Source organism: Mustela lutreola, chromosome 15 (assembly GCF_030435805.1).
Source record: "Mustela lutreola isolate mMusLut2 chromosome 15, mMusLut2.pri, whole genome shotgun sequence".
In the NCBI taxonomy this organism is placed as follows: domain Eukaryota; kingdom Metazoa; phylum Chordata; class Mammalia; order Carnivora; family Mustelidae; genus Mustela; species Mustela lutreola.
In genome coordinates this window covers 12054991-12075299 of record NC_081304.1, presented here as the reverse complement: position 1 = coordinate 12075299, position 20309 = coordinate 12054991, and the positions used below count along the sequence as shown (strand labels likewise).

Genomic DNA, 20309 nt, shown 5'->3' with positions numbered 1-20309 from the left:
AGTTAGGAGACCTGATAATCCATCCAGTTCTGGATGTGCTAAGCCTGGGACGTGCGTCATTGGTATCTAGGAATTAATTACGCGTACTTTTCTTAAATGTAAGCACAGCACAAAAGGGCATCTCCTCTTCACCAAATTGTATAAACTCAGCCTGGCCTTCAAGGCCTCTTTGCTCTGAACTTGACTGTTTTCAGGAGCACCTTACCTTCCCAGGGGCTGCTTCTTTGGACTCCAGGTTCTTGGCTAAGTGCACCCCCACTTTCCTCTTATTTACTTTGCAAATGCTGTTCCTTGGGCAGACAGTTCCCCCCTTCCCCCATCTGCCCGTCCAAATCGCAACTGTCACTCAAGGTTTCCCCCCAAGAGCCACTTTCCTCCTGAAGAATTTCCTGATAATTTCATGCTCCTGCCTCACCCCACCCCATGTCGTTTTATTATTGTATACAAATATTTTTAAATTTTAATGCGAAAATTTGCACACCTACCCAACATAGAGAGCACAGACCCTCTTTACCCAGCTTCAGTAACTGCCCATCACGCAGCTTCAACATTAACAAGCTCTGGCTGCGGGGACTTTATCTTTTTTCCCCATTTAGCAGCCTATCCCCTGGCTACTTCAGAATGCCTCTCCGAAAATGTGGACATTGTCCCACACAGCCACAGTGGCACTGTCCTATCAAAGAAAATTAACCGTGGTCTTTTAGTGTCCTCAAACGCCCGTTACACAACTAGATATATCCCCCCCTTGAGTTTAAAATGCCACTTTGCAGTTGATTGGTCCGAATCAGGATTCAAGCAAGATCCAAACATTACATGTGGTGCTCTTTGCCTTGTGTCTTTTTCAGTTGAAAGCAGACCCTTTCTTCCTTTTGACTCCATGCTGTCGACTTCTTAGAAAAACCAAGCCACTGGTCCTGTAGGATGTCCCCCATGCTGTATGTATGTGCCTGCTTCTTTGTGGTGTCCTTGAACTCGTTCCTCTGTCCTCCCTCTTCTCTTTTGTTTTCTCAGTCGGAGGCTTAACACTCGGCTCGTGCTCCCTGCTTTTTGTCCTTACTGCGCACCTTCTGTGGTGGTGTAAGCTCCTTAAAAAGTAAGACCACGCCGCACCCAACTTTTTGCTTTCCAGATGAGGACTAAATGTACTGCATACATTTTAAAAACATTATTCAGTGGAATTATTTAGAAAGACTTTTTGATTCCCCTTGGGAGAATGTGAACTGGAGTTTTTCTCAATGTGAAGAAATTTATACGAGGACGAAGTTGCCAGAGAAATCTCAATGATGTAGGTCACTGTTTCCTAATTGGCACCGAAAGAATTGTAGGCAAACTTAAAGTGTCCCATTCTTCTATCTGAAGAGTCTTACAATTTAAAGCATTATAAAACATTTAAGTGAAATTTCCCAGTCCCCTCCTCTGTCTCTGGGTCCCATAGAAGTGTTTTCGGAGATCACTTGTGCTGTGCGTTCCACATGAAAACTAGGTCACTAATCATTTTTCTGATCAGGAGAATTTAATTTTGCTTAGTAGTTCAGAAATCAGACTAGAAGACGGACTCTAAAAACACTATCACATGTGTGCTTTGTTGTTGATAACCAACTGCAATCCAAGCTTTCATAACGAAAAGGGAGTGGAAGAAACTTCAAAAGGTTGCATGATAAATGTTTTTGACAATGTGTCAGCTGAACATTAAGCAGGATCTTTGTAAATCCTCTCATTCTAAGTGGTTTAAACGGAAAGTTTGAAACTTCTTTCTTTGTAAGTATTGGCTCCCGATATCATAGTATCTTAGGAAAAAGAAAGAAGGAAGGAAGGAAGAAGGAAGAAAGAAAAATAAAACAGAGAGAAAGGGAATACTTTATGTGGCATCTATAATTTCCATCCCTCTGTGAATGTGGGAAGGCCAGAAACAGGCTTACCTAAGAACTAAGGTAAGTCTTAGTCCACTAAGACATGGAGCAAGACTCCACGTCTTGGGCTTCTTGGCTTTCATGGTATAGGAACACAGCAGTGTTTTGCTGGAACGACTGCCTTTATAACCTGATAGAAGCATGGACACAAAACGGTAGACATGCCAATGGATACATTGGAGATGTATTGGAGAAAATCTCCAAGTTTCCAGATTGCCACATAATGACAATGCTGTTGGTCCTCACGTGGGCAAAATGAGGTCTAGAACTAGGTAGTACAAAAGGAATGTGCATGCATGTGTGTGTTTGCTTGTGGGGGTGTGTATGTGGGTGTGCACATGTGATAGTGTTTCAGAGAGAAAATGCGTTAGACACAGGGAGCTCCTTGGTATATGAGTTCCCTAGGGCTGCCATCACCAAGTACCAAAAATTAAATGGCTTAAACAACAGAAAGTTACCATCTCACAGTTCTAGAGACTAAATGTCTAAAATCAAGGTGGAAGCAGGGCCATGCCTCCCTCGTTCTGTACCTCCTGGTGTTTCCCAGCAATCTCCAAGGTCCTCTGCTCGCAGATGGCTCTCTGTCCAATCTCTCCTTCCAGTGTCACATGGCCAGCCTTTTCCCATGTTTCTCTTTGTATAAGAACACCAACCCTACTGGATTAAGGGCCTACTCTTGTCCAGTATGACCTCTTCTTAACTAATTCCATCTTCAAGGACCCCATTTCCAAATAAGGTCATGTTTTGAGGTTCTGAGGGTTAGGACTTCAACATGTCTTTTTGAGGGCATGCAAGTCAACCCAGAATATGATGTAATGCCCTTCTCTTGTGACACCATACTCTGATAGGCAAACCACTGGCATCATTACTACTATTGAATCTGTGACATAGAAACTTTTTTCTTCCTGCCTTTTATTTATTTTTTTAAGACTTTATTTATTTATTTAACAGACAGAGATTACAATTAGGCAAGAGAGGCAGGCGAGAGAGGAGGAAACAGGCTCTCTGTGGAGCAGAGAGCCCGATGTGGGGCTCGATGCCAGGACCCTGGGAACATGACCTGAGCTGAAAGCAGAGGCTTTAACCCACTGAACCACCCAGGTGCCCCTCTTCCTGCCTTTTATACATTTTGATTCATTAAAGACTAAGTATCTTAAGACCAGACCCAGATCATTTGGAGTCACTGAAAGCTTTTGAAGGAAAGCATTAGCAGAGACAGTCGGAGGCATTCTAGATAAGATGAAGAAAGGAACAGAGAACAGAGGCCCACAGGGCGGGGGGGGGGGGGGGGGGCCGGGGGGCATCTTGGTAGCAGCAAGTGGAGGCAGAGAGGCAGAAGAGCCCAGTGCTCAGGCAGCACCATTCCCTCCTTCCAGGTGTGGCTGACCCGGGGCCAGTTACTCTCTCTCTGACTTTCTACCTGGAAAGCTTGGGCAATCTGTAGCAGCCTCAGCTCCCTCCCTCCCAGTGGGGCTTCTCCGAGAGTTATTGTGAAAAGAAGGGGAGTACTTAAGGCTCCTAACACAGGGCCTGACATAGGAGCTAACATGTTAGCCCAGCGTCGGACGTGTGGGAGCGGACGCGGGAGCTTTGAGTTATTACGCTGCGCACAGTAAGCAAAACCGTGGAGGGATTCAGAACTAGGTAGATGGATGTTAACCTTGACAGGGTTAAGTGATGGTCAGGCATTGATGTTTCCAGAGATGGAGAATGACATAAAAAGATGGTCTTTGCAAAAAATTTTGTCTCCCAAGGGTTGCATGGGGTCACAACCGGGAAAAATGCGGAATCCCAGTATGCAAAAATGAAGGCAGAAGTAAGAGTGCCTTCAAATAGAGTTTGAAGGATCCCGGGCAACTAACCGGGCCTGAGAGTTGGAAGAGGGCCGGCCCACAGGGGGCTGTGAGTTTAAACCCAGGTGGTGGCCGAAAGACGCTGTACGGCTGGCTGATGGCAAGGACAGCAGGGAGGGAGCCGGGGGAGGAGGGAAACCCCCTGAGTCTGGTCTTAGACGTGATGCATCTGAGGTGACGGTGAGGCACCCATGTGCACACACAGACAGTGGGAGACCCACACCAGGGGACACGGGAGATGCGTGTGGAGATGAACTAGGGCTCTCAGCAGGAAGGCCCTTGCTGGAGCTGGGGGGTCACTGCCCGTGGGACAGGGTGACGCTGATATCATGGTGCGCGCTCCAGCTCGAACACTCAACTCAAGATCTCGCTCCCCCAGACTGCTTCCTTCATGAGCGCTCGCGCGCTCTCTCTCTCTCTCTCTCTCTCTCTCTCTCGGCAGTGTGCGAGCGCGCGGTCATCTCGTACTACCATTGAATCTGTGTCACACAGAGACTTATTGTCTCTCTTCCTTTCCATATGTTTTAATTCTGCCCTGTCCACCGTCCCCCTTGGTTAAGGACAGCACCCAGCCACCTCCGCAGGGAGCCCCGTAGCCATTCAACTGCCTTGTCTCTCAGCCGGCATGTCCCTTCTTCAGTTTCAAAGGAGGAAGAAGTCCGGGTTTGTTGGAATGAATGCTGCAGGCCCAAGGGATCACGCGTGTGGATGATTCGCCATTGTAAGAAAGTCAAAATGGAAATGAATGACTTACGGGCGCTCCCTCTTCCCTGAGCTTGTGCAGAAGGGGGGTGGTCTGCCAGATGTCCACACTTTTCACTCTTCTGCCCTCCTCCATGATCCTGAACCATTCTAGCTGTGGTTCTTGAACTTAATCCTCATTTCTACTACCCGAGATAAGCACCTGTGCTCTGGATTTCCTGAGTAGAAAGATACTGGCTTCTCGAAGAGGAGACGTGGGTCAGGTCAGGTGGGTCTTTGTGTGACTCAGGAAACACCGATGGGGTGCGTCAGGGGAAGCCAGCTTCCCTAGGTCGTGGTCTTGGAATAGCATGATTTCTGTTCCTAAAACCCGGGTTAAGACCAGGAAAGAGCAACATTTTTAAAAGTGCATTTTTAGGACTTTTGAAGGAAGTTCTTCAGGAATTTTAAAAGCCTGAAAATGGGCACGTACATGAGAGAGAATAAGTTTTTTTTTGTTTTTCATGCTGGCCACAATACTTTTGCCTTTCATGATGAATCAGTAGCCTACTACGTACTATAGCAATGGCTCACGTCCAAGTGCAATTTCTCATACATGTGGTTTGTTGCTACAAGGACTAGAAACTTTGCACCTGAAAGGAATCTTGCTTGATGTGAAGAGCAACATATGTATGGAGTTAACACCCCCCCAAAGATCTCCTTTTCTTCATACCAGTACCACTGGAGACTGAATTATGAAGGTTAAAAAAAGAAAAAAAAAGTGCTTGCTTGGAATGTGAAAAAAAAATTAAAAACCTGACTGTAAGCCACAAAAAAAAAAATATATATATATATATAAATAGAGAGAGAGAGAGAGAGAGACACACACACACACACACACACTGTTATGTTTTGAATACATTAGCAGCCTCTGCAGTATCTGTGGTCCTGGTTTTCTTTAGATCTATAGTATGAGCCCGTTCTCTTGTCACTGTAGAATCACTAATAAAAATTTCTTATGGTTTGTTATTCATCCTGGGTAGGTCTCAATGAAGAAATCACTTTGAAAGAAATCTTGACTGGCATTTCAGTTGAAGACTCGTTATTTTTGTTAGTAGATTTAGCCTATTACAAAAATAATAATAAAATCAGACAGGAGCTACAGTGGCCTGTGTACATAGCCAGGGAGACCCCCCAGGAAAAATGTGACTCTGCCTTTGTGTCATCTTCCCTCTCGCTCAGGGTCAGAGCTGCTCATCTGGGGGATTGGGCTTGGTGTTCCTGCTGTATCCTAGTTGCTCAAGATGTGCTTTAAAAAAAAAAAAAGTCTATAAATCTGGCATAAAAATAGTGAGATTTTGTTACTTTTCTTTCATTTTTCCTTAGCTTTTAGTTAGCAATAGTAGAAAGAAAATCACCTGCTGTTTCCCTGTCCATTGACATGCCAAAGAAAACCGACTCGTCAGAAATACTGTCAGCACCATTTGTAAACTGAATCAAAGTGGTGCTCCTTACACAAATGTGGGTGTTATTGAAAAGGCAATTAAGGTTTAAATGAGAGTCACGCCTCTTTCCTCTTCATAATTAGTGTCTCTTCTCTGTAGTCACAGATCAGGTGTCATTTCTGGTTGATGGATAAACCAATCAGGGGATGATGGTTTATATCAAGATTTTATAAACTTACTAGGTATTTTATGACACAAACTTTTAAGTCATCTTCCATGTTTTGAATAGAAAACAGACCCCTTCCATTAAAAAATTAAACCTGGAATTTTACCATCCGTAAATTATATCCTAATAAAAATATAAATAAGCCTTCCCTTTCTAGTTATCTTCTCCTTAGGCCAAAATATGAACATCACTCCTTGCATTCTTAACATATTTAAAATACACATGGGGAAGTCCTTCTCTATCTCTCCTACCCTTTGAACGATGAATGAATCATGTCTTCTCTGAAGTGAGATAGTAAATTCAAACCTCATGAAAGATATGGTGACTTCATGTTTTTTAAGTAAGAGAAGCTTAAAATTTTTTTAGCTTTTTATTATGGAAACTTTCAAACATACACAAAAGTAGGGGGAGTAGTATGCCAGGCGGACTTCTTTTGGGCAGCTTCTTCGGTACCAATATTCTGATTAAACTCCGCTGCGCTTATTAAACTGTGGCACCTGCTGCTAATGAGGCCTCTTTCTGCATTTCACCCACCAGAGGCTCATCTGCTTCCTCATTTCGTGACCACAGACCTAACCCAAAGTCTTCAAGATCAATGACTTTGAAGACCCCAATGTTGTGTCTATACAGGGCAAAACTTAATCCATGATTTTATGGTCTACATATGCTTTAACCCAGTTTCTTCAAATAAAAGAACTCTACGCTATTCAAGATTCCCACTTCCCAGAGAACATGTAGAACATGGTCTAGGGGAGAGAACCAAGGAAAGGGTCCTTTTATCCTTTGCCCCTTAGTGTGTGCTTTGTGAAAACGTCAGACATAGGCATTTTCCCAAAACTTGGCAACACAGGATGAGGGAGAAAATAAGTGTAAAATGCATGAAATGTCAAGTCAGTGAGAACTGGTCTGAAAACGCTTAAAAAGCAGGAAGGCATGCTCCTACAGTCTGCACAACAAAATGGTAAGTGCTCACTCCCCTGACAGTATTTCCAGAAGTGACTCAAGGGAGGGTAGCTTTTTCCTGTTGATTCTGTTCTGATTAGAAAGTGGTTTTTCCAAATTTCTTGCAACAGAGCTTTCGGTAAAGATGGGGGAGGCAGAGAGTTTGAGATGGCAGTCTCTGGTGAGAACCTGGAGGCCAGATATTCTGGGTGACAAGCTGAAGACAAATTTGCTTGCCCAGGCGGCCTACTGAGAAAGGATTATAAGGTCATGGCTCTCGTGGGCCAGAGTGGATGCCCACACTCACCTCCATCTATGGAGCTGGCCAAGAGGTTGGCTAAGGGCAACATCAGATCTCTAGAAAGACTTCTGGTCATACTAAAAGACTAAGTGTGAAAACCTCTGTCATATGCCTTGTATACTGGGAACATTCCGACATCTGTATAGCTAGCTAGCTGTCCATGCATGCACCCATCCATCCATCCATCCATCCAAGCAATCTCTCCACCCACTGTGGGGCTCAAACTCATGACCCCAAGATCAAGAATCATACGCCCCTCTGACTGAGCCAGCCAGATGCCCCATTTCTTTTTTATCACAATAGCACAATGTTTCTCCCTTCCGATGACTTTTTCCTTCATTAAATAACTTTTCAACCACTTTATAATTGAAGTGAACTCTTTTGTTTCATTTCTTCATTATTAAGAGGCATATATGTGCCATCATTTCGTGTTCGTTCAATTGATTCAGAACTGGTTTTTAATAAGACTACAAATAATTCCTTAATGCATGATTTACAAGTTGAGTGGTTTGCTTTGAATTGTGTTTATAAATTTTATGAAAATAACATCGACTGTAGTTCCCTTTCTTTCCCCCAGACCAACAGCAAAGCTCTGGTACCGACACAGGTGCCATTTACTGGGCAATTAGCCACCAGCCCTTCCCCTCACCCCAGAAGTCCATTGACATGTATAATCCTTCAGACTTCAATTTGCCCTCATTATTTTCATATTTTAAACAAACAAATCAAATTATCTTATAACGTGCTCCCTTTTAAAGAGTGTGGCATACCCTCATTGTCCTGGCAAAGCTTATTATGCCATTTACATTTTTCTTCTGGAAAGTGTCATTCTTTCTTCCCAACCACCACAAAGCACTCTGAGAGTCAGCACAGTGTAGCTTCCTTCCTACAGCAAGCTGACTTATGTGGCATTTAAAGGCAGGCTTAATTGGAGAAAAGAACTGCCTTTTCAGTAATGATGCAAGTTAACACAGCAGAGCTGAGAGACGGGGAATGATTTTGCAGAATAAACAGTTTAACAGGGCAAGTTGGATTCCGTTTTCCATTTGTGACCCAGTGCTGGGCATTCTGTCCTTCCAGTATCATGGGCTTTTCTCAGGAATAACCCAAAAGTTGTGATTGTGTGTGTGTGTGTGTGTGTGTGTATCAAATGTCAGATCTGAAGGCTTTTGGATCAAGAAGCCACAACTCGAAAGAATGTTCTGCTTGTGCTGATTGAGTAATTGTGGTCACTTTCACATTGTCCTTATGTCAGATTCCGAGGTTGGAACTCTAATGGCCTAATAATTCTTTAGAATCTGAGACCAGGAGCAGCTGCCAATCTAAACTGTCATTTTACTTTCATCTAAGTACATCTTAACTTTTTTGAGAGTGGTCTATTATTTGGTTACTTTTCAATTGTTTAAACTGATTTTTTTAACAGATCATAAAAGTGATTTCTAGACATACTGCTTTCTCCAATTAACCTTAAAAAGATTATGTCTTACATCTACATCTTTAAACTATGAGCAAATTTGAAAAGTGGTACCTTTCTCACAAGCAAATGCGATTCCGCTTCTGGTTTGATAATACTGATAAAATGTGGTTGACTTGGTCTTTTCCCTCTGTGGAGTGTGGAGAAAGGGAGCAGATGTAATTCTGTGACCTGTTCTGTTAGAAACACTTTCTGCTTAGCATCCTGTAAGGCTAAATTCTGAGCCGCTCCCTGACCCCCAAGTTCTCACTGGCCTCCTCTCCCTCTGCCTACTCTTCCGTGGGGCAGGAAGTCAGGGTCTCGAACCACCTCTTTTCTTTCAACTTACATCCCCAAGAAAGTGTCCCATCTGCACCTAATCTGAGACCCCTCTCTGCTGCTCAGAACCTCTTCCCAGTATGACTGGTCCCCTGGGACGTCCCACCAGCACCTTAAACTCAACTTGTCAGAAACCAGCCTGCCCTTACTGCTCTGGTTCCTTGTCCTTTCAGTAGTCCATGGTGCCATATTCTGTGGTCGCTCAGTGTCACAGCCTTGTGGTTATCTCTGAGTCCCTCTTTCCCTCGATGCCCCATTCTGGATTCCGCCACACCCACCCCAGCTCTCCTGCAAGCCCCTCCCACTTTGGTGGCAGCCTGCCTACTTCAGCCCTGGCTTCACTCTGCCGAGTTAGTTCCTCAAGTTCAAGGGCAAAAAACACTGAGGCTCATGGCCAAATACCGCCATGGGATGAGCAGAAAATTGGCTTCTGGCTTTGGCGTTCGGGAGGTAACAAGTGACTGTGATGAAAACGGACTCAGGAGTGTGGTGGGGACAGCTGGCAGGTGCGCCGGGATGCCAAGAGGGTAGAGAGGAGGACAGGCACGCTGCATGTGGCCGCGCCCAGGCCTCTACTGGAGGAGGAAGGAGACGAGGCAGGAGGCCAGGAACTATGTTTTGTTTAAGACAAGAAAGGTACACCTCTCCTTTATTTTCTTCTATGAAATAAAAATTAAAACCAGGGGTGCCTGGGTGGCTCAGTCGGTTGAGTATCAGACTCTTGGTTTCGGCTCAGGTCATGATCTCAGATTCCTGGGATCGAGCCCTGCGTTGGGCTCCACGCTCAGCAGGAAGTCTGCTTGAGGATTCTCTCTCCCTCTCCCTCTGCCCCCCCACCCGCGTGCATGCACACGAGCATGTGTTCGCTCACTATCTCTCTCTCAAATAAATCTTAAAAAAATAAAATAAAGATAAAAATAAAACTAAAAAAATAATAAAGGAAGCGTTGTATTTTTTATTGTGGTAGAAACCGACAATATATCACCACAAGTAACGGTAATGTCATACACATACATATATGTGTCTAGATACAGATATTCGGAAGGTGTAGTTGTATATTCTGTGTTTTGAGAAACATAATAACCTTTAGTTTCATGTGCTGCATGAAGGACATTTGGAAACCTTGAAGACCGAAGTCCATCTCCTCAGGAGTTCGTTCAGATATTTATTAGCTCCTTCCATGAACACGAATTCAGGGTCAAGTGTGTGCCAGGCGTCAAGCTGGCCTGGCGCTAGGCTTGCAGACCTGAGGGGGAGAGAGCCCCAAGCTCCTGCGGCCATCAGTCCTGAGTGGACCCGGACGCTGACTCTCTGAAGCCCCAGATGGATAGCAGCCCGGAGGAGTCCACCTCAGCTCTCAGGACTGACGCCCTCAAGCCGAGCAGGTGCAGCAGCTTCTAGGCAAAGAAAAGGGAAAACAGGTTCAGAGGGAGAAAGAGGCAGCGCGAGTAGCAAAACGTACAGAATGTGAAGTTGGTGTTTTAAAATTCCAGTCTGGTGCCTGAGTACCATCCACGGGGACCTGAGCAGGCTGCGGAACCTCGCTGACCCTCAGTTCTGTACTCTCTAATGCAGAGAAAGCAACACCTGCCGCCCAGGGCTGCAGTGAGGGTTAAAAATAAACCCCACTCCATCCCCAAGAGCTCCCGGGGTTACCCGATCCTGGCCGGGGCAGCAGTGGGGCACTGGGGCTTCAAGGGGCTCAGCCTGGCCAGAGCCAGAAGACAGAGGTCCCTGCGAGCCATGCCCAAGAGCTTGAGCTGCATCTCAGGGATGCTGGAGTCCTGTTTGAGTATTTCCAGGGGTACGGACATAATTAGATTTCGGCTTCAGAAGATCCCGCTGCCAGCAGGATGAGGGCGGATGGGAGAGCAGGAAAGACCGGGAACAAAACATGCAAACATTCTTCCCACTCCAGTAATCCTTCCTCTCCCCGATGATGCCATCAGAGAAGCGGATGCGATCGTATCTGTTGGTAGCTACCAAAAGGAAAAAAGAAACTGCGACTTGATCAGCAAACACAGGAACAGTTGCATTCACAGACCGCAATAACAGAAGTAACAAGGACACCTTCCAGCTCGTGGGCACACTTGGTTGAACTGGAGGTTTTTTAATCGGACATAATATCAAGGAGCCCCTAAAGCTTTTAACCTCATCCTCAAAGCCTTTTGCTTTTTAAATGAGAGGCTCTTGGCCTGGGGTTCATCTCTGGATGGGCTTCAGGCAATGTGTGGACTTCCTGAAATCCAAGACCAAATCATAAGCACAGTTTTTCCATGTTGAGAGTGACCATAAAACATTGATGAGATGCTGCCTGGATCTAGAACTGCAGAAGAGGTGAGGAGCCACTGTAGATGTCTGTGTGCAGAAAAGACTGGCGTCGCTTTGAAAAAAATCCTGAATGGACACTGACCGGGACATTTCGGTCTGAACTTCAGACTCTGTGCCTAGCTGCAAGCCCACGTCTTTGCTCGGATGCGTCATGGGCATCCCAGACTTACCGTAACGCATCCTAGGCTGGACAGATGTTCTCCCCTACCCCTCCCTTACATTCTCCGACTGCCTCCTCCTACCTGCTCAAGCCAGGATCCAGCGGATCTTGTTATTTTCCATGCTCTGAATCCACCCCTTGGGGATGTCACTCTATCTTCAAACCCCCAACTCCTACCACCCACCACCCTGGTCCAGTTCCCCATCGTCCTTCCCCAATATGTTTCGGTGACCTCCACCCTGCCTCCGTGCTTCTGCCCTTACCCCTTCTCCATCTGTTCCTCACATCAACCGAAGCCACACTTGCCCACACCTTCCAACAGCTTTTCCTTCTACCTCTGAATAAAATCTCAAGTTCTTATTTGCCCTCTGAAGCTTTGCATGACCTGATGCGACTTAGCACCTATGATGTCCCTGACGGTGTGACTCTCCCAGTGCCCCTCCATGCTGACCTGAAAACCCCCACCTCAGGACCTTTGCACATACAGTGTCCCCTACTTGGAAGGCTTTGCCTACAGATATCCGTGACTTGCTCTCTCTCCTCCTTTCAATATTTGCTCAAGTCTTCCTGGGCCATCCATTTAAGATGGCAATACCTTCCCTGGCCCCATTCAAGAATATCCTCCTGTCCTGATTTATTTCTCTTCTCCACTTACCACTAATATATTACACTTATTTGCTTATTGCCTACCCCTCCAATGTAATATAAGCTCCAGGAGAACAGGGAACTTTTTGTTGTCTGGTTTCTTTTGCTCTTCTATCTAGAGTGCCTATCACAGTTCTTGACACACAGCCGGAAGTCCTTTGTCTTGACTGAATTTTGTTTTGAGAATTTATTTGGCACCTTTGCAGTTACCATGCTATGTGTCCTCCTCACTTGTAACTTTCTATGTATCATATCCATATTATGTCAGATTGTTTGAATGCATTCTGTTTCTTTTCGAATTCACCTCTTAAGATAGTAATGGAGGCAATGATGCTTATTGATCTCAGGGTTCCTAAATTCCCCATGTTAACCTAAATTCTGTTTCCAGCAGCCACTTGGCCACTGAAAGAGCTCCTCTCCATACACTTCTTACAGACTTCTCAAATTCCACACCATCCTTCATGACTTAATAGAAAGATTCTTTTAAGGTTACTATTAGTATGATTTGGAAACCTGTCCTGTTGGTCCGCCATTACATTCCTAGGCTATCACAACGCTTTTCAGAGTGCCCTGTACCCTGCAGGTGGACTGAGAGCTACTTTCATTAGAGATGGCTTTATGCTTTGCTGTGTGCTTGTGGCTCTATGCTGGGAATAGTAGAGACATTTTTCTAACCGGAACTGACACCTGCTAACGTGTCTGTCTTCTGTTCGGAAATTGTTACGCCAGTGATTCCTAAAGCAGAAAACAACTGGGTGTGACCTTAAGAGGCTGGTTTTGTTTGCCTGAGCTCTGGGCACCAGCAGTAAGGGCTCAAGCCGAGGTTTTCAGGGCAGTTCAAGGGGTGAAACTTCTTTTCGAGGATGCAATTTTTTAACGTGTATGTGTTCATCTTCCACTATTTCAGGCTTTACAAGATGAGCTAGAAAACCGCGCCAGCCAGGTGCGATGTGCAGAGAAGAAACTGCAGCACAAGGAACTAGAATCCCAGGAACAGGTAGGTGCCCTCCGCGCGGCCGCGGGCTGGTTGGCTGCTTCCTGTCTCCAGGCCGAGCAGCTTCTGTAGCTCCAGTTGCCCCTGGGATGCGTTGGCTGCAAGGAACAGAATAGCCCAGCCCTGGTTGGCATAAACGGCTTAGGGACCCATGACTTCACATGACCGGAAGTCTGCAGGGAGGGCAGGCGCCGGGCCCAGTGCTTCGGGGCCTGGCTCTGCTTCTCTGCCATCCCCACGACTCTAACTCCTGGAATGGCTTCATCCTAAAGCAATCCAAGAGGGCTACAGCAGCTCTGGGTGTCCCGTGCAGACCTGGCAGGGTCCAGAGCGCCCTTCCGAAGAAGCCACCACACGCCTTCCATGCAGCCCTTCCCATCTCATTGGGTAGAACCAGTCACGTGCTCAGCCTGGCCTGTCCAATCCCAGGCAAGTGGATTCAGGGGACCTCCCCCCGCCCAGACTAGCCTAGACGGGTCAGGATGCACCTGCTGGGGAGGGTCTAGGAGAGGAAGGACCATCTGGGCCGAGAGGAGAGGAATGGATGTCCTCTGTGCGGAGGGCACACGTCATCACCCTCGTATGTGTGGACACTCTCGTGCTCACGCAAACCAGATTTTCCTTCGAACTTTAATTTTCCCTCTCTTCTCATGTTGGAGAGAGAAGTCTAATAGAACCTGAAGAATCTGGCTATGACAGTAGCTAATGACCTATTTTATTTTCAAATGGCAGGATTATTTTCATCCAGTTCTTCTGGTTATAGTGAATTATTCTTTGTGGTAATTTTGACAGCTTAAATGAAAAAGTCAACGTTATCAATAGAGATCGTGAGTCTTAATGAAACCTTTGATAAACATAGTGTCCCTAGCCATGGGGTAGAGCACTGCTAACGTTCTTCTAAGTGCCACCAGCCTTCATGCACGAAAAGCACCATAGGTACTGATGGATTTCCACCCTTCAGCTGTCTTGTAGAAACACGAGGTTAGATGATTATGACCTCGTGGGAAGAGTAAACACTGATGGGCGGCTGAGAGGGCAACTTTTTTCATCTTTGCAGGTGCTTACAAATAGGATCCGAGGTAGGGGTTTGCACAAAATGGCAAATGTGAGCATCTAGTAGACGCTGAGTATTAGTGCTCAATGACTTGACTTGACCTCGTAGAACTCCTTCCTACTCTCTCATCTATGTCCCTTGTAAAGTACCTGCCATGTATCTATGTGTAGGTCATGTCTTACATCACAGGCATAAGCATGCATGTCTGTGCACATACGTGGACCTGCGTGAATTGCCTAGAGTCTAACGTACAGTTGGTAGCAGGATCACAGCATAAGACGGTACCAGGATGGACCATTTAATAATAACTACACTTGATCAAAGGCCCGAAGGTTGCAGACACTGTCGGAGACATGTTACACATGGTGGTTCCTTTGTCACAGGGCCAGGACTGCTGCCCCATTTCATGGAGGGCACACAGAACCCGGAGAGGCTGAGTAACTGGTCAGGCTCACACAGCTGGTGAATAGTAGAGGAGGATTTGAACCCGGATGGGTCAGAATTCTGAAGCCTTCCTCCGGCTGGTGGCCTACGATTGCAGATCCCCGTGGCTCAGTAGCAAATGCCACTTACTGGCCAGGGGCTGAGCACAGCAGAGGGCAAAGGCACCCAAAGCCGAGCCTATCTGGCAACAGGCCATGATGGCTCCCTAGACCTCGGACACCGCAGTGTCATGTTCAGGTGCGGCCCGCACAGGCCTGCATGCTGCACAAGGGCTGCTGAGCTCACCCTCCGTCTCGGATGCTCGAAACTGGGAGGAGACCAGCTGCTTAAAAGCTGGGAACGGGGCTCCCTCCTGGGGCTCCTCCGATTCGTGATAAAATATGACTTAAGGTAAAACTTTGTTGACGTCACTCCAATTCATGGCAAAACTTCACACAGAAAATTCTGTAATGTGTTGAGAGTAGGGAAATTAAGAAATCCCAAATGAACAATAGGGAAGGATTCAGGGGCCATTTTTTGTCTTTTTTTTTTTTTGCTTCTTTTTGATCATCAAAGTTGCTTTCATCTCTGTAGTGACAATGGCTTTTTAGACTATTTCTTGCGCTAATTCCTGATATCTTCTGTTAGGGCTACAGTTTACCAAAGAAATGTCAGGAAATACCCATGGGTAAAACTGAGTATTTCGTAATCGTCGCAACCATAAAACGTTGAATTCTTTCCACAAGATCCTAGGGTGTGGCTAGGATTCGATGCCAATTGTTTCAACAAAACTGAAGAGCAAATAATGAGCATGTAATAAATCCTATTCCTCTATCATTCACTTAATTTAACTTCGGTTTTATCTAAATTTGACCTATGGCCTCCTTTCAACTTGTGACACTCATGGAAATAGTCAAAAATAATTACAAATATCACCATGGACATTCTGGAGGGTCTCCTTATAGATGAGCTTACTTAGAATACTTCAGATGTTGAAATTGTGTCAGGTTTTCTTCTTTTGCATCTGTCAAAGCAACTGCAGGACCAGTAGCCGGCCTGACATCAGCCTATCAAATAATCAAAACAGCTTCTTGGAACTTTCTTCTCTTTCTTTTCGACCAAATAGTATTATCCTGATACTCATTGCACAAAGAATCAAAATTGAGACTGGCAGAATTACAAAGGACAATTTCCTGGCCTTCCTTTTTTAACTTGCTTGCTTAAAAAAAAAAAGTTTCTGTTTTTCATTTAAGAAAAATTCCTGTGTTTTGAGTCTATAAAAACAAAAAATGAATGAGGCATTTTAAAAGTTATGTTTTTAATTAAAAACAAAAAGCTGCTTCTCATCAGGTCTTGATGGGCGGTATTCTTGCCGCCCGCCCCTTGCCTGCATGCCGGCATCTCTCCCCTCACCACGGGGGCCTCAGTCAGCGGAGTCACCAAAGAGGTGTTGTTCACCCGTAGTTCCAAAGGGTTAATTTGCTCTAATGCACTTTCGTGATAACACAAATAAAATGAGAAAAATACTCAGTTTCTAAGTCAGCCCTATAGAAGCACATGTCCTATAATCCACAAATAACAAAGTAATTTTAAAATCACCTTTATCTTTTTCCATACCAGGAGTTAATAATTTCAAATTCTAGATTAGATCGAGCAAGAATCCCATAGGTGCAGCAAGGCGGGGGGGCTTTCAGAGCTCTGAGCAAACTTCCTCATTGTACAAGGAAAATGAAGTCATCCGAGGGGCGCCTGGGTGGCTCAGTGGGTTAAAGCCTCTGCCTTCAGCTCAGGTCATGATCCTAGGGTCCTGGGATCGAGCCCTGCATTGGGCTCTCTGCTCGGTAGGGAGCCTGCTTCCTTCTCTCTCTGCCTATCTCTGCCTACTTGTGATCTCGGTCTGTCAAATAAACTAAAAAAAAAAAAAAAAAAAAATCTTAAAAAAAGAAAAGAAAATGAAGTCATCCAAAAAGGAAATGAATCCCTAACATGGTAGCAGTGGGCCTGGGGTAGGACTTCTCCTACCCATGCGCTAGGTGGGCAGCTCACTCCCAGGCAACTGCTTTCCATTATATTGAGCCCTCTGTAAAATGAATAAATGTCATGTATCTCTTAGGTTCAGATATGTATAAAACCAAATCTCATTCATGGAAGGAAACAAGATTTCATTGTTTGCAATGAGACTAAGTAATTTGCTAGCCCTGGCCAAGATAATTTGGTCTAATAAGTCACAGAAAAGAGAGGAAGAAAAATAACAGTCTAACATTTTACTTGATATTTTTAACACTATATAAAGGCACCAGACAATGTCAGATAATAACATACATGGGACAAAACCCCTCCTTTGAACTGAGTACCTTAAGTTTTGAAAGTATGAATAGCTTTGATGACATTGGTCATGCAGTTTCTCAGAAGATGATTTTAAATAAGTTAGTGAGAAAAAAATAATACCTTCAAGATCTAGTAAATAAAGTATAATGCTGTGCATTTCACTCGCAGGGTCATACCTTTTTTTTTTTTTTTTTGCACATTTCATTCTTTTGATAGGCATATTGTGCTGGGCAGCAATAGGTGCTGAGAAGACATAGATGAGTAAGTCATAGTCCGGGCTCACAGGATGCAGAGAGAACACACACACATTGGTACTGCCATCCATCTTCCCCAAGGGGAAGGGATGGAAAGCTCTCTAGCTGGTAAAAGGGTAGGGTCCACCTCCCCAGGCAGAGCTCGGAGCTTGCAGGCAAGCAGTGGTTTCAGAATCCTTCGGCCTTCAAGGGAACCAGGTCCTTGCTGAGTAGTGGTTGGGGCGGGGGAGAGCAGTGCTGCCGCCAGCTGGAACGCCTGGGTGCCTACCTCATTGTGTTGCCTGGGACTACCCCTGGAGATCCTGTCTGATTTGATGGCTAACATTGTGGGGCAGCCAGCTGGTTTAACTCCTTGTCATATCTGGTGTGCCTAGGCCTGAAGGGTCTGGTCTATACTGACAGAAGTAACTCGTAAATTGTCTTAAAATATCGAGCAAAGGCAGCCTACTAAATGGGAAAGGCTATTTGCAAGTGATATATCATGTAATGGCTGACATCCAAAATAGATGAAGAACTTACACGACTCAACACCAAAATAACCCAAGCCACCCGATTAAAAAATCGGGCAGAGGACCTGAATAGACATATCTCCGAAGAAGACATCCAGATGGCCGTCAGACACATGAAAAGATGCTCAAGAGCACTAGTTGTCAGGGACATGCAAATCAAACCACACTGAGATATCACCTCACACCTGTCAGAATGGCTAGAAGCAAAAGGACAAGAAATAACAAGTGTGCGAGGATGTGGAGAGAGGAACCTTCGTGCACCGTTGGTGGGAATGCCAACTGGTGCGGCCACTCCAGAGAACAGTGTGGAGGTTCCTCAAAAAATAAAAAAATAGAATTACCATAGGATGCAGTAACTCTGCTTCTGGGTATTTACCTAAAGAAAACCAAAATATCAACTTGGAAAGATAAATGCCCCCTATGTTTATTCCAGCATTATTTACAACAGCCAAGATATGGGAGCAACCTAAGTGTCCATCAGTAGAACAGATAAGGAAAATGTGGCATATATATATGTGTGTGAGAGAGTGTGTGTGTGAGAAAAGGAGAGAGAAATTGGAAAATAAGTGAAATTTGTATAAACAGGATATATAAAATGGAATAAATACTCTCTATATATGATTACACACAGTAGAATATTACGCAGCTATAAAAAGTGACAGGATCATGCCATCTTTAACAACAATGGATGAACCTAGAGGGTGTTATGCTGAGTGAAGGAAGACTGAGAAAGACAAATACCATATGATTTCACTCATGTGGGTTCTAAAAAAAAACATGAATAAACAAAAAGCAAACAAAGACAACAAAGATATGTCTATTCAGGTCCTCTGCCCGATTTTTTAATCGGGTGGCTTGGGTTATTTTGGTGTTGAGTCGTGTAAGTTCTTCATATATTTTGGATGTCAGCCATTACATGATATATCACTTGCAAATGAATAAACAAAATCAGAGCTATGACAGAGAACAAACTGATGGTTGCCGGAGGGGAGAGGCATGAGACAGATGGGCAAAATGGGTGCGGGCAGGGGTTGGGGAGGGAGATACCAGCTTCCAGTTATGGAATGAATAAGTCCTGGGCATGAAAGGCACAGCCTGAGTCGTATAGTAAATGATACTATGGAGGCATAGTATGGTAACAGACGGTAGCTGCACTTGTGGGGAGCGGAGCGTAAGGTATAAATTTGTCAAGTCACTATCTTGTACACCTGAAACTAATGGAACGTTGTATGTCAGCTATACTCAAGAAATTGGAAAATTACTAAAACGTGCAAACACTAAATCAATAATGTAATATATATTACATATAATATACTTGCACATATATGCTGGATATAAAATCCAGTCACACTTAACATCTCAATCTCAGCTTTGTAGCAGCTCACTTTATATTTAATTGAACTAGCCACATCAGTTAATTTAGGAGAGAATCTAGTGAACACGTGATTGTGTCTGAGGCGGGAACAAAGGTTGTCCCAGAGACCCCTGCCAAGACACAGGGAGGAGGAGGAGGAGAGGCGTCAAGGAGCGTGTGATCTGGCAGGGAAGCCCTACTGCTTCCAAGTCGATCTTGTCGCTACTGGTCGCGCGCTCTTGGGCAAGTCACGTAACCTTTTTGGATACCAAGTTCATAAAATGTCGGTAATCATACTTTCCCACAGGATTGATGTGAGCATCAAAACAAGATAATGTGTGAGAAATACTTCAAAAAGCATAAAACATAATGCAGATGAAATGTGTGTCATTGTAGTTGCTCATAAAATACAAGGGGACGTGTGAGCGAGGCCTTAGCAGGAAGGAAAGACATCTGGAACAGACCGAGGGAAGCCGTGAAGCAGAACAGGCACAAAAGGCTTGGGGAATAGTGACTAATATCGGGTCAGAGAATAGCATCATCAGTGAAGAGGAGAATCAGAGCAGAGAGCTAGCTGGGTTCATTTCATCCATGCAAAAAAAAAAAAAAAGAGAGAGAGAGAGAACAAACCTGGTTTATTACCTGTTCTTTACCAAGCAGAGTGTGTTAGGAGCATTGGTGACCAATCTGGCCTGGAGTGCTAAGGAAATCACTCACTGGTCAGAAAGCAGTTGTCCGCCATTGAGAGTTTTTGCCCTTTAACTGGGTAGTGCTCTAGGATTGCATTTATACTTTAGAAAGATTATTCTGGCAGCAGAAGATGAGATGAACAAGGGATGAAAAGAGATGAATTCAGAGGGTATAGCCCTGAAATTCTCACAAGTCACAATTCATGAGTCACAAGAGACCAGGAGGGCTCGAACTCGATCTTGTCAAAGGGAGTAGAAAGAAAGGAGGCGCTGGGGAGACTCACTTGAAATTCACAGAACACAAAGATTCAGAGGGCAGGAGAAAAGCATAATACCACGTCTTTGAATTGATAGGCTGACGAATAGTGTATTGTCCACAAGATGTTGAGTCCGAGAGGCTACCTGCAGGACGTTCGTT

General features: G+C 44.9%; 1 protein-coding gene across 7 annotated transcripts in view; it reads left to right on the top strand.

The window, feature by feature from the left end:
• The window catches only part of CEP112 (centrosomal protein 112), a 410940-nt gene that overhangs the window by 353138 nt on the left and 37493 nt on the right, over positions 1-20309 (top strand). For all 7 annotated transcript variants that reach the window (XM_059147621.1, XM_059147617.1, XM_059147619.1 and 4 more), the window contains one exon: positions 13194-13283. In XM_059147621.1, coding sequence (XP_059003604.1) covers positions 13194-13283 — 90 coding nt within the window. The remainder of the gene's footprint in view (positions 1-13193; positions 13284-20309) is intronic.